Below are 12671 nucleotides of genomic sequence, written 5' to 3'. Positions count from 1 at the left end.
ATCCAAGCAATCATTAAATAAGGTTAGAAACAAAGATGATATTGTGGGTTTCATATCTAATGATTTATTAGAAATGAAATTGATTGGATTTTATTATTTCTATCGATGACAGTAGCCGATATTTCGGAGCGGAGCAGACTATTTTGAATATCTATGTGACCCTTACATCAAGGGTAAAACAGAGATGACATGGTGTGTTCCATATCAAATTCTTTATTTGATTTGATCTTTGAATTACTATTTATGACAAAAGCCCAAGATATAGATATAAGTATTAACTTTTTTTAATTAATATTCTGCAACTTATCACATCTGGGTCTGTGTTGTAAAATATTTTGAAGTAATGCAAATAATCAGTATTGAATTTCAAACAAATGCATAGTGAAATCAACTGAGATATACGCCCCTTTATAAAAAAAAATATGAGGTCTAGGTCAAGAAAATAAATCAAAAGTTTAAAAGTAAACATCAACACGTTGGTCATACATTTTGGTACGAATGATATCGTAAAATCAAATGTCCAGGTATTATAAAAGAAACAACGAAAGTTTTCAAAATTAAGATCTCCTGGTCGAATCATGATTTTTTTTTAAACATTTAAGTTTAAAATTGGTTCAGTATAAAACTCAATTTATTTACAGACTTTGAAGTGTCGTAATAAAACTGGGATTTTTGTTTCATAACTTTCATGACATGTTTATTCCTGATTTATTTATCATGATTACAACAGGGGTATTTGGTAAACAAACTACATGGCCGTATTACAAAATGCACGGCAGTTCATACTAAATGATAAAACAATAGCTTTTAACTTTAATCGAAGCTCTATTCTTTGTTTAAAAATGTTAGGGACCTGACATCCTTTTGATAGATTTTATGACTACAGAAAATTTCTCAGGAAAACTGTGGGCTGTGAAAGAAAAAAATAGGATTGTAGCGTAAAATGTGTGGAATAGATTGAAAGAAGTTATACATTAAACAATTTCAATAATACATCATATTTATCAAGCCTTGATTTTCTTTTACCATTCTATCATTGAATAGAAAATAAGTTCATTATTTTTCAATGTATCGCTATTGCATTAATGACTTCTCATTTGTTAATTTTATTTTGAATCGATAGAAGAAATGTCAAAGAGGCAGACAATGACAGAGAACATACCTATCAAAAGTAAAAAAATGAAGACACCTGAAGACTCATATGACGAAAAGTCAGATTATTATGAAAACGAAGGTATTCATACTACACATTATTTATCTTATTGTAATTATTTAATTTGAATTTGACCACGAATGAAAGTTCTGTTCATCATATGATTTTGTTTGAACAATTCGTATATGTAACCAAAGAAAGATATGAAAATTATGGTTTCATTACAGCTGTAGTTTCATAATTACATCCCATTAAATAGCCACAATAGATGGTCTTCTTTTTACTGATTGTTTATATTCAGAGCATAATAATAAAGCGCTTCGGCTGTTAATGAAATGTTTATGTGTCAATAATCTGAATCACAATAAAGGACATGTCGTCTCGTTTATTTAAAAACATTTGTGTTTTTTTTTCTAAAAAAAAGTTCATTGGAAGATACCAAGACCTTGTTGATAAATATGCCGTATCAACTTCACAAATAATACATGACGGTCTTGAAGTATAGATTTTAGGTACTGACGTTATTTATCGTCTTAATTACGTGTTATAATGATCCTTTTTTTGTTGTTGTCCTTGTACATTTTTAACCTTCACTGTTAAGTCCATTTTTTGTTAATATTCTTTTGGCGTGGCTCGGTACTTATACATCCCGCCATTGTGTTATTGTGCTATGGTCAATTTGTATTCTTGTCTTTCATTTTTGCTTATGTACTTTCTCTATAGTGTCTATATGCCATTTTGTTTTTCTTTGTTGAAATTGTTATTTGTTTTAATAGTGATTAAGATTACATTACAATGTTGACTGCTGTACTCCAATTTTTGTTATTTTTACTTATTATGTCTGTTTGTTTGTTTACACATTCTTGTCAATATAATGGAATTCTAAGCGACTGTCATTCAAGTGAGAGGTTTCGCTTGCTATAAAACCAGGTTTAATCCACCATTTTCTACATAAGATAATGCCTGTATCAAATCAGGAATATGACAGTTGTTTTCCATTCGTTTGAAGTGTTTGAGCTTTTTATTTTGCTATTTTATAAAGGACTTCCTGTTTTGAATTTTCCTTGGAGTTCGGTATTTTTGTTATTTTAATTTTTTATTCGACGACGAAAAATGTATATACATGGAGACGCTTAAAACCAGTTACATGTCCCACATTCTTTGTGAAAAAAGGTTAAAAATATTGTTTGTGTACAGAAGATTGCCAGATGATACAGGCTTAATTTTTTTTAAGAAAAAAAAAACTGTGTCTGTCTGTCAAGAACAAGTTGTGCAGGCGTCAAAAGTTGATAATATCCGTTTTGTCATGCTTATTTGTATCGCTGTAAAAAACTGGAATAAAAAAAACAAGTAATTATACAATATAAAGTTGTTAGAGTAATGTAAGTCTTCTGCTTATTTTTAAGCGCAATAAATTTCATTGCCGTAGCACATTTTACATTAAGATGGGAGGCTTCTTATGAAAGGGGATCGATACAATTGCAGGGGAGATAGTTGTTAACGCAATAATGCAAATTGAATGCCTTATTGTTACCAGTTATTTTTATGATGACATCGTATAACAGAATCTAATAACATAGCTTAAGATTTCAAAATATATAACCATGAAAGTTTACAAAAGAAATAAATGGTGGTCAAATTAAACATAAGGAACATCTTGGAATTTTTCAAAGTTGTTGTTTTCATTTGCACTGTACTACGAATTTTAGACTCCTTGAAACTTTCCTGAACGTGAGAACATGAATTTACCTTAAGGATGTACTTAGGTGAAATTAAAAAACAATTAGAATTTAAAATTGATACTATAAGTCAGAAGAACATTAGTTAAGGAACAAAATAAGCTAAAATATTGATAGGTTATGGAACTACTAGATATTTGATTTAAAAAAAATGGCGGGAAAAGGCTGACTCAGACTTTTACCTTATATTTAGCATTGGCATTAATAGGGTCTCAAATCGTAAGAAAAAAAATCTAGAATCTGCTTAAATTTTAGTAATGACCATTTCATGAGCTATTGAAGTCTTCTATGAAAAGAAAAGTGGGTGATTCGGGGCAAAATATTTTACCCTGTATTGTAGGAAAAAAAACAAGAAGTCCAAACATCTGAATGAGGTGACAATTGGACAAACATATTTCAAGGATCCAGTTATTCATGTTTCACATACTTTAACTGAACTTATTTCAAAATTCACAACTACACAGGTAAATTTTGCTCATATGAATTCACATGCATCTCACACCCCAAACGAGCTTATACATGAAACTCAAGTGAAAATTTTCACATGAACCTCACGTAAATTTCATGTAAACTTTACCAAAAATAATAGTATTTTTCATGATTTTAATTAAATTTAAAATTTTAGATGTTATTTGAACTTTCTTTTGAAAATTCACGTGAATTTCGCATGAAAAAAATTCATATGATTTCACGTGAAATTCATGTGAGTTTAACTTGAGATTCACATGAAACTCGCGTGAAATTAATTCACGTGAGTTTCACGTATAAGCTCGTTTGAGGTTAAATTCACGTGGGTTTCACGTATAAGCTTGTTTGAGGTGAAATTCACATGAGTTTCACGTATAAGCTCGTTTGGGGTGATATTCACGCGTGTCCGTGTCAGTTTGTTTTCAGAAATACAATTAGACCATGTCTCATATGTTTGACGATTTGTTTTTGTACTCATATGAAGCAGAATTCATTCAAAACCTTCTAAAAGACAAAAAGAAAAAGCACCTTGCGAAATTCTTTAATTTTACTTTCAGATATATTGATGATGTTCTATCACTGAATAACCCATAACCCATATTTCAGCTAGTACTTGCATCTTATATATCCCAGTGAACTTGAAATTAATGATACTACTGATACTAGAAGGACTGCTTCATACCTTGATCTTTTTCTCAATATTGACACATATGTACGACTTCATACTAAAATCTATGACAAACGGGACGATTTCAATTTCCCAATTATTAATTTCCAATTTCTCAACAGTAACATACCCTCTGCCCCATCGTATGGCGTTTACATATCTCAATTGATACGTTATGCTCGTGCATGTTCACACTTTACGGACTTCATATACAGGAGTGTGCTCAACGCAGAAACTGTTCCAACATAGTTATGAGGAGGAAAGATTAAAAATTACACCCGTAAATTTTATGGACACCATCACGAATTGGTTGATCTATACGATGTGGCTGTGTTTAAACTAACTAACGACATTTTTACCACGTCTTAGATTGTGGTTTACCATCTACGTCGTCTGGTCTTCTAAGTACCAGTGATCTATTCCCGAATATGACTGTTTTTTTTTAGTGTCAATTCGCATTGCTATTAGACGTGTCTCGGTATTTGTACATCCAACATTCATGTATTTAGTTATGATGTTTCATTTGTAATTCTGGTTGGATGTTGTTTTATGTCTAATCGTTTGTGGTTTTAAGGTAGATGGGGTGTCTAAATTGTAATCCATAGAATTTTTTAATAATTTGCCAAAATGTAGTTTATATCATGCTTTTTAAAAAAAATAATAAAAAGAATAAGTCACGGGGCTTATTTTCACGCTACAGGTTGTGCAAAATTGACAGATTTTGTATAGATTATGCATGGAAAACCCAATTTTCTGCAATAAAACGAAAACTACAGCATAGAATTTTGAGATAAAATATGAGAAGATAGCTCTAATATTATGCTTTCAGGTAAGAAAAAGAAAAAAATGGGGTCACGGGACCCGTTTTCTTGCTACATAATAAAATAAGTAAATTCCTAACACATTCTATTGTAAAAGTAACTTTATCTGAATTATCTGCCCTTACATTTGAGTTGCCTCCCCTTATGTGGCAAAGTTGGGAAAAAATTATTCAAACAAAAGTATTCCGTTTTTTGTAAAATACAACCATAAATATAATAAAACGAATTAATAAATTGAAATGAAAATTCTTACACGTGAATTACCTATTACTCTCAAAATTTGCACATTTTATTAAAAATCTAGACCGATTGTTTTCTTGTATTTCAAAATCCAAGATGGAGGAAGACACCCTATCTACCTTAATTCTATTTTTATTTTCTATATGTATGTAAAAGTAAAGTTATTAATCACCTAGTTCATTTATATGATTTTTAGAGTAAAGCAACACAATTCTATATTAATATTCTTGTAATGGTTAGAGAATAACACCATTACAAATTTAATCCCAATTTTATATTCTATTTTACGAAATTTACCTGTGACGTCACTTTTTGAGGCGTTGATACATTCGTGTGACGCATAGTTCATTATTCTATTGTGATTTATTTGTGTTCTGTCGTTGTTATTCTGTGGTTTACATGTTAAAATGTACCATTATATTATTTATTCATGTATTTCTCTGTCCAGAGTGTTCTTGCGTTTATTTGTACTGTATGTAATTTTAGTGGTATTTTTAACATTGCCATATAAGTGGGAGGTTTGGCTAGCCATAAAACCAGGTTCAACCCACCATTGTTTCTTAAAATGTCCTGTACCAAGTGAGGAATATGGCAGTTGTTATCACATAGACCGTTTCTATGTATGTTGGCGTTTGTTTTTGTAGCAGTTCGGTGTTTCTGTTGTTCCGTTTTGTTTCCTCTATACTTCATGTGTTTCCCTCAGTTTTGGTTTGTGACCCGGATTTGTTTCAGTTAAATCGATTTATGACTATTGAACAGCGGTATACTACTATTGCCTTTATTTAAGGAATACACCCCTGTTAATTAAGTTCGTACATTGTGAACATGTATGAACGTAACTTATTAAAAGAGATATGTAAAACTGTATTCGACGTAAAGTGCTATATATTTAACTTAACTTATATATATATATATATATATATATATATATATATATATACATATGATACATATAAATATAATATATATCAACCCTCCCCCGAACTTGGGACAGTTGCGTAACAGCACAACATAAGAGCAAACTATAAAATTCAGCTGAAAAAGGCTTAACTCCTCAGATCGATACGAAGCAGAAAAATATCAAACAATATACACAGACCGAACGTAGCAGGGTATTTATCCATCCCTCATCCCTTACAACAAAAAGGATACTAAGTACAGATCTGAGGGTACTCGCAGTTACTGACAGCTAGTTCAAAGCCAATAACAACTTATTAAAGACAAATCATGTATCTTAAACTAAAATATCAATCAGTACACATCCAACATCCAATGAATTTAGTGTAAATACGTCATTAACAGTCAGAGAAAAACATGACCTTGTGCAATGCCAAAATAAAGGTATCGACAGATTGTAGTACCGTTAAAGTGCATATGTGTATAACAAAACTATTTAGTATGATTTTAATTTATGTGTATAACAAAACTATTTAGTATGATTTTAATTTACTGATAACAAAATCAATATTTATACCAATAAAAATAATATTCAAAGATCTAATTACAATATTGAATTGGTAAAGTTTATTTAAAGGATTGATAAGTTTACCCGGATCGTATATAAATTTCCGGTCTCGGTAAACAAGATCACTGTAAAATTTAGGATGTGCTATTCCGTCTGAAATAAGTTTTTTACAGGTACAGCCAAACTTACAAACCAAATCTTTGTCTTTATGGAAGAATTTAGTAAAGGTGCTAAGTAATTTGTGATAACGAAATCCTTGACTTAATAATTTACCAGTAATACATAGATTAAGCTCATTGAAATCCAAAACGTCACTACAGACTAGGACATAACAAACGAGCTGGGATATATAAACACCATAAGATGGTACAAGAGGAACATCACCGTCAAAAAAAGGAAAATTAACAATAGGGAAAGAAAAATCATCCTTTTTGTCGTAAATTTTTGCGTAGTTTCTGGTGTAAAACTGAAATGTCTAAATCTAGGGAAGGACACTTATTGCTGTTAATATTTGATTTATCTAAAGTAAGTTGCTGTGGGTAAATTTCAGCAGTAGATTTAGAGAATTTACACACCAAAACTGGTTAATTCCACTATTTTCATATGTTTTATAACAAAAATTAATGAGCAGTTCTTTGATAGTAATTGAAGAACTCGTTAAAAGCACTGAAATTGTAGTAGTAGAACATTTTCTAGAAAAAAGAAAAAATAACAAAAATACCAAACTAAAAAGAAAATTATAATCGGAAAGTCCCCTGTCAAATGGCAAAATCAAAAGCTCAAACACATCAAACGAATGGAAAACAATTGTCATATTCCTGACTTGGTACAGGCATTTCCTTATGTAGAAAATGGTGGATTAAACCTGGTTTTATAGGTAGTTAAACCTCTCACTTGTATGAGAGTCGCATAAATTTCCATTATACTAGATGTTTATTCTTTTTATTTTTGTTTATTAATATTCTATGGATAACTTCATATTAGTCCTGATTGTTTGTTTCGATGTCACATGTGATTCCTCTGCACTAACGGTATTGTCATTGATCAATGTAACTGATGATTCAGTTGTTTATACGGATGTTTGTTTCAATTTAGAATCTAGAATTTGGTCAGAATATCTTCTCTTTTGCATTCCTGCATTATATTCTAGCCTTTATCATACAGATCCAGTTTATTTGACAATTGACGCTGGTATCTTTTTATTTTCCCCTTAATAATCACTAACGGCAACAAATTGTCCATTTGTGAAATAACTCTCATGTGTGTTACGACGATTGCAAATTTATTTCTGTTTCGATTCTACTACAACTCTTGAGTCTTCAGTTGCCTTCTCATGAATAACAGCGACGGAGATGAATTATTAGTTGAATAATTGAGCTACGGTATTCTTATACGAATTTTGCTATCTTCTTTGCAATTTCTCGATTATTTTCTGCTAGCTCGCATAGCTTACTTTAATGATTGTACAAAACGTTAGACTTATCGATTACAAGAAGGATGATACGGTGTTGTTTTCATGTGTTATACACAGTTAATTTCCATACAATTCTTGAATTCTTGTGAAGTAAACTGTGGACCATTGTCGTTGACAACACTTGTTGGTGGTCCATTTCTACTGTTGCCTTTACCTTTCTTTATCTTGCAGACATACCTCGTTGGCATGTATTGCTGTTGTTTTAGTTTCAAGCCATTTTGTCATCTTATCAACCACGGTTAAGGCCATCGATCCTAGGAATGGTCCCGTATAATCTACATACACCCTCTGCCGTGGTTAACATTCTAATTTTCATGGCATTAATGGAGCTTCTGGTGGCATATTTCGGTTTTCTTGACTTCGGTTTTTATGATTCCTTACGAAATTTCCTTTAGCCATTGTCTTTCAAAATGTATCGGTCATCCCTTTTCGACTGCGTACGGCTTTAAATCTTCTTCAGTGTATGTTTTCAATAATGACTCATTTCTTGGACAATACGGGATTTTGAAAGAGCTTAACAATATCATTCCTGGCTATCACTGAGACAGCATACCATTGTGCAACTACATTCACCAGTTTACAAATTCTTCATTGCATGCTACACAGATTGCTTTGATTTTGTGGTTGACATTATTAACTTGTAGTGTTCTATTTACCATTCCACAATTTCTTTCAAATCAAGTTTCCTCGCCAGTCTGATGCAAATATTTACTCTTGTGTTTTGTTAATTTTGTTTTGAATTGTATGCCTTAATTATGTGTTCCTTCCTAATGTAAATAGATATAGGAAGATGTGGTATGAGTACCAATGAGACAACTCTCCATCCAAGTTACAATTTATAAAAGTAAACCATTATAGGTCAAGGTACGGCCTTCAACACGGAGCATTGGCTCACACCGAACAGCAAGCTATAAAGGGCCCCAAAAAATTATTAATGTAAAACCATTCAAACGGAAAAACCAACGGTTTAATCTATATAAAAACGAGAAACGAGAAACACGTATGAACTACATAAACAGACGACAACAACTGTCATCAGATTCCTGACTAGGGACAGGTGCAAACATTTGCAGCGGGATTAAACGTTATAATGGTACCAAACCTTCTCCCTTTTCTGAAACAATAGTATAACATCACAACATAGAAAAACACACTATAAAATATCAATTGGAAAGCTTAACTCAATCGAAAAACGTAAATTAACACACAATGAACGAATAAATTTGACCTGTGACACCTGAATGCAAATACACAGTTAGTTAAAAATTACAAGGGATAAATAATTAAAGTCAAAAGTAAATAAACAGGTTTAAACAAAGTTTAAGTATGATATCACTGTGAAATGTCAAACAATTTTTAGAAAATCATCACTTTTGAGGAACCTGCTTCATATTATACACAGGTAAATGAAAATAATTTTGTTGTTAAGTATACTTCTTCTTCTGTGTGTATATAATCTTCCGTTTAGGAATACCAAAAAAATTTCTTTAATATCAATAACTATGGCATACTGCCTCTTTAAATTTTCAGTCTTGTGGTAATTGATTTTTCCTTTATCATATTTATATACGTCCCTGGCATTCAAATGTTTGGATAGCAGGATTCCAGATGGTTGTTAATCCAAATAAGCGCTTCACATGAAATGTATAGAGTGTTATTTTTACTACAAGTCCCCGAGGGTGTAATTACTAGAATTAACGCTAGTTATAACCCTAGGTTTATCCCACCATTTTCTTCGAAAAATGACAGTTTATTCACCTTTTCTGTTGATTGGTAGCGTTAATTTTGATAGTTTTTATTAATTTGCTTTGGAGTTCGGTATTTTTTTTATACATTGTGTACTTTATTTCAGTACTGACATGATTAGTTACCTATTTTTCTAAAATTTCCAATTAATGAATAAATAAATTACTAAAAAAATGATTAGTTACCTATTATTCTAAAATCATTTTTGGTTATGAAGCTTCTACATAGGAAAAATTGCAAGATATGTTTTCATATGTTTAACATATGTTTTTCATATGTTTGAAAACATATGGAAACATATGTTTAGGCCCGACATGAAAACATATGTTTTTGAACATACGAAAAACATATGTTTTGAAAACATATGAAAAACATATGTTGCAATTTTTCCTGTGTAATGTTTCTACTATTTATACATCCCTGCATTCAAATGTTTGGGTTTAACCGTATCTGATGGGGGCTTTTCGAGAAAAAGCGTCGGATGCAAAAATTTATAGGGTGTCAATATAACTAGCACTGGATCGATACTGCTGCCGATGCAATGTAGTCCTCGAGGGTATCATCAACTCAGTAGTCAGTGCATCAGTACTGACATGATTGATAACCTCTATTTCTGAAATTCTCCTATAATAAATTAAGTAATTACTAAAAAAAAACTAAGGTTCCAACTCAGTTGACCTTGGATGAATTCGTCTATTCTGTTTCGGTTCCTTTTGGTTGCTCAGCTCCTAACGTTTCTTAGTTTTTATACATCCCTTCTATTGAAATGTTTGGTTTTGTGCAAATCCAGGTGACATCGCATCCCTTAAGTAAAAAATATTTGAAATGCAAACCAAAAGACAAAATACTGTTTTCATAGTTGTTTACTGTTGAATGGACGTTAATGCACATATTTACGTTATTTTGTATGCATTAAGAGATTCAAGATTATGCTGTAATAAAAAACGGAATTTATATATTATTATAGAAACAGATTCGGATGACGATATCGCTATTGTTGGTGTGGGCTGCAAGTTTCCAGGAGCAGATAATATTGAGGAGTTTTGGAAAGTTTTATACAATGGAGAAAATCATGTTAACGAAATTCCAATAGATCGATGGAATGTGGAGGCATTTCATTCTGAAGACTTGGACAGTTCTGGAAAAACATATGCCAAGCATGCTGGACTGGTTAAAAAGTAACTTTTTCTAAATTGTAATATTAATTTTATGTTTGAATTGGTTTTATCAGTACGCATTTAACAAATTTAGTCTTAATACGTCATAGACTGTCTAAAAAAAGCACGACTTTGTGCAATTCAAAAATATAAGTATTGATAATATGTAGAACCATGAGTTTTAATAACAATAGCAATACATGTTTAGTTCAGTTTTAATTCATTGAAAAGAAAATCAATGTTAGTACCGACAAAGAAAAAAATTCAAAGATATTACTACAATTTTAACAGATAACCCTCAAGAATAAGCTTATTCAAAGGATATTTTCTTAACGATACTGAAATTTATATCCAAAATAAATGATTTAGAATCAATACATGCACCTTTATTTAAATTCGAATTTCAGATTTATCACTATCTTTGCATAAAGCCATTTAATTTATTATTGTTCACTTAAGATGAATAAATGGGGTGTTGGGATATTTATCAAGGTAGTTAGCTAAGTATTCAACTAAAAGTACATAAACACTACATCAAACTCTAAACTGTACCGTAACTAGATAAATATAACTGCGACGGTCAAAGAACTAGCATCAATGCAAAGTTCCTTGAATGACAAAATACATTAACATATAACCATAAGATAGTATGACTTTTCGAGGTTCTTAGCGTTAAACAGACGGCGTTAGATTATTTCAAGATCGTTTTTCGTTTTGTGTTGGAGTATATTTTTTATGAATTCTGCTTCATATGAGTACAAAAACAAGTCGGCGTACCGACACTGTTATCCACCATTATTTTAAGATACTTGTTATAATGATCATTTTACATCCACATTTTATTGGTATAATATGTAACTTTTTAATGGAAAGTTTTGTTAAATTTTTAAACGTTAAACCTGAAATTTTTCGGTTTTTTTTTTTTTATTTTTGTAGAATTAAATTTTACATTAATGTTCCTAAATTGTATAAGCAAATATCCGATGTACAAATTATTTTTTTTCTGCATTGTTGCAAAAAATGCTGTAGCGGCTTAAATCAGCTTTTTACATTTTTTTTTCTGACATGAAATTATATATTAATTAAGTAACGTTTGAGTATTAACGATTTATCGTTCTAATAGTTTCATATGTTTACTCTGTATAAATAGCTACATTGGATCTATATAATTCACGTTTATATTCTAAACGAAAGTAGGCTTTATTGACCTTACTTTTTGTCTTTTTTCAGCTTTACTCAATGGGACAATAAATGTTTTGGTATAAACGATACTGAAGCCAAAGAAATAGATCCTCAGCAGCGTTATGTCCTGGAATGTGTACACATGGCTCTCGAAGATGGTGGTATTACAAGAAAAAGCATAAAAGGGTCTGATACTGGTGTTTTCATAGGTAACTTTCAATAATTGATTTATGTAACTATTTCACATTTCACAGAAAAAAATGGTTTTATGACAAATACTACTTTAATAATATCGCTTTGTACATATTTAGTAAATGACTATTTAAATCCCCTATCCTATTCAAAAATTTCTAGCAATGCATAGTTAACCATGAGTCAAAGAAATGCAGATAAGACCATGACCGAAACAAAAATGATGAATTAAAATTACAATGAAATTACAAAAAACAGCGCACTAAGAGTCACATGTATATCAATAAACTCATCATAGATACCAGAATAAATATTTTGTATGCCAGACGCACGTTATGTTTATAAAAGATCCATCAGTGACGCTCGA

General features: G+C 31.0%; 1 protein-coding gene across 1 annotated transcript; it reads left to right on the top strand.

The window, feature by feature from the left end:
* Positions 1-1122: 1122 nt before the first annotated feature.
* LOC127701799 (putative uncharacterized protein encoded by LINC00614) lies at positions 1123-12335 on the top strand. The gene is made up of 3 exons (XM_052205764.1): positions 1123-1234; positions 10741-10951; positions 12161-12335. Exons 1-3 carry the CDS (start codon positions 1129-1131, stop codon positions 12333-12335), a joined length of 492 nt encoding a protein of 163 aa, XP_052061724.1. The 5' UTR covers positions 1123-1128.
* Positions 12336-12671: the final 336 nt, after the last annotated feature.

The sequence above is a fragment of the Mytilus californianus genome, unplaced genomic scaffold (assembly GCF_021869535.1).
Source record: "Mytilus californianus isolate M0D057914Y unplaced genomic scaffold, xbMytCali1.0.p SCAF_5, whole genome shotgun sequence".
In the NCBI taxonomy this organism is placed as follows: Eukaryota; Metazoa; Mollusca; class Bivalvia; order Mytilida; family Mytilidae; genus Mytilus; species Mytilus californianus.
Note: the sequence above shows the minus strand (reverse complement) of the source record. Positions and strands in the feature narration are given on the sequence as shown.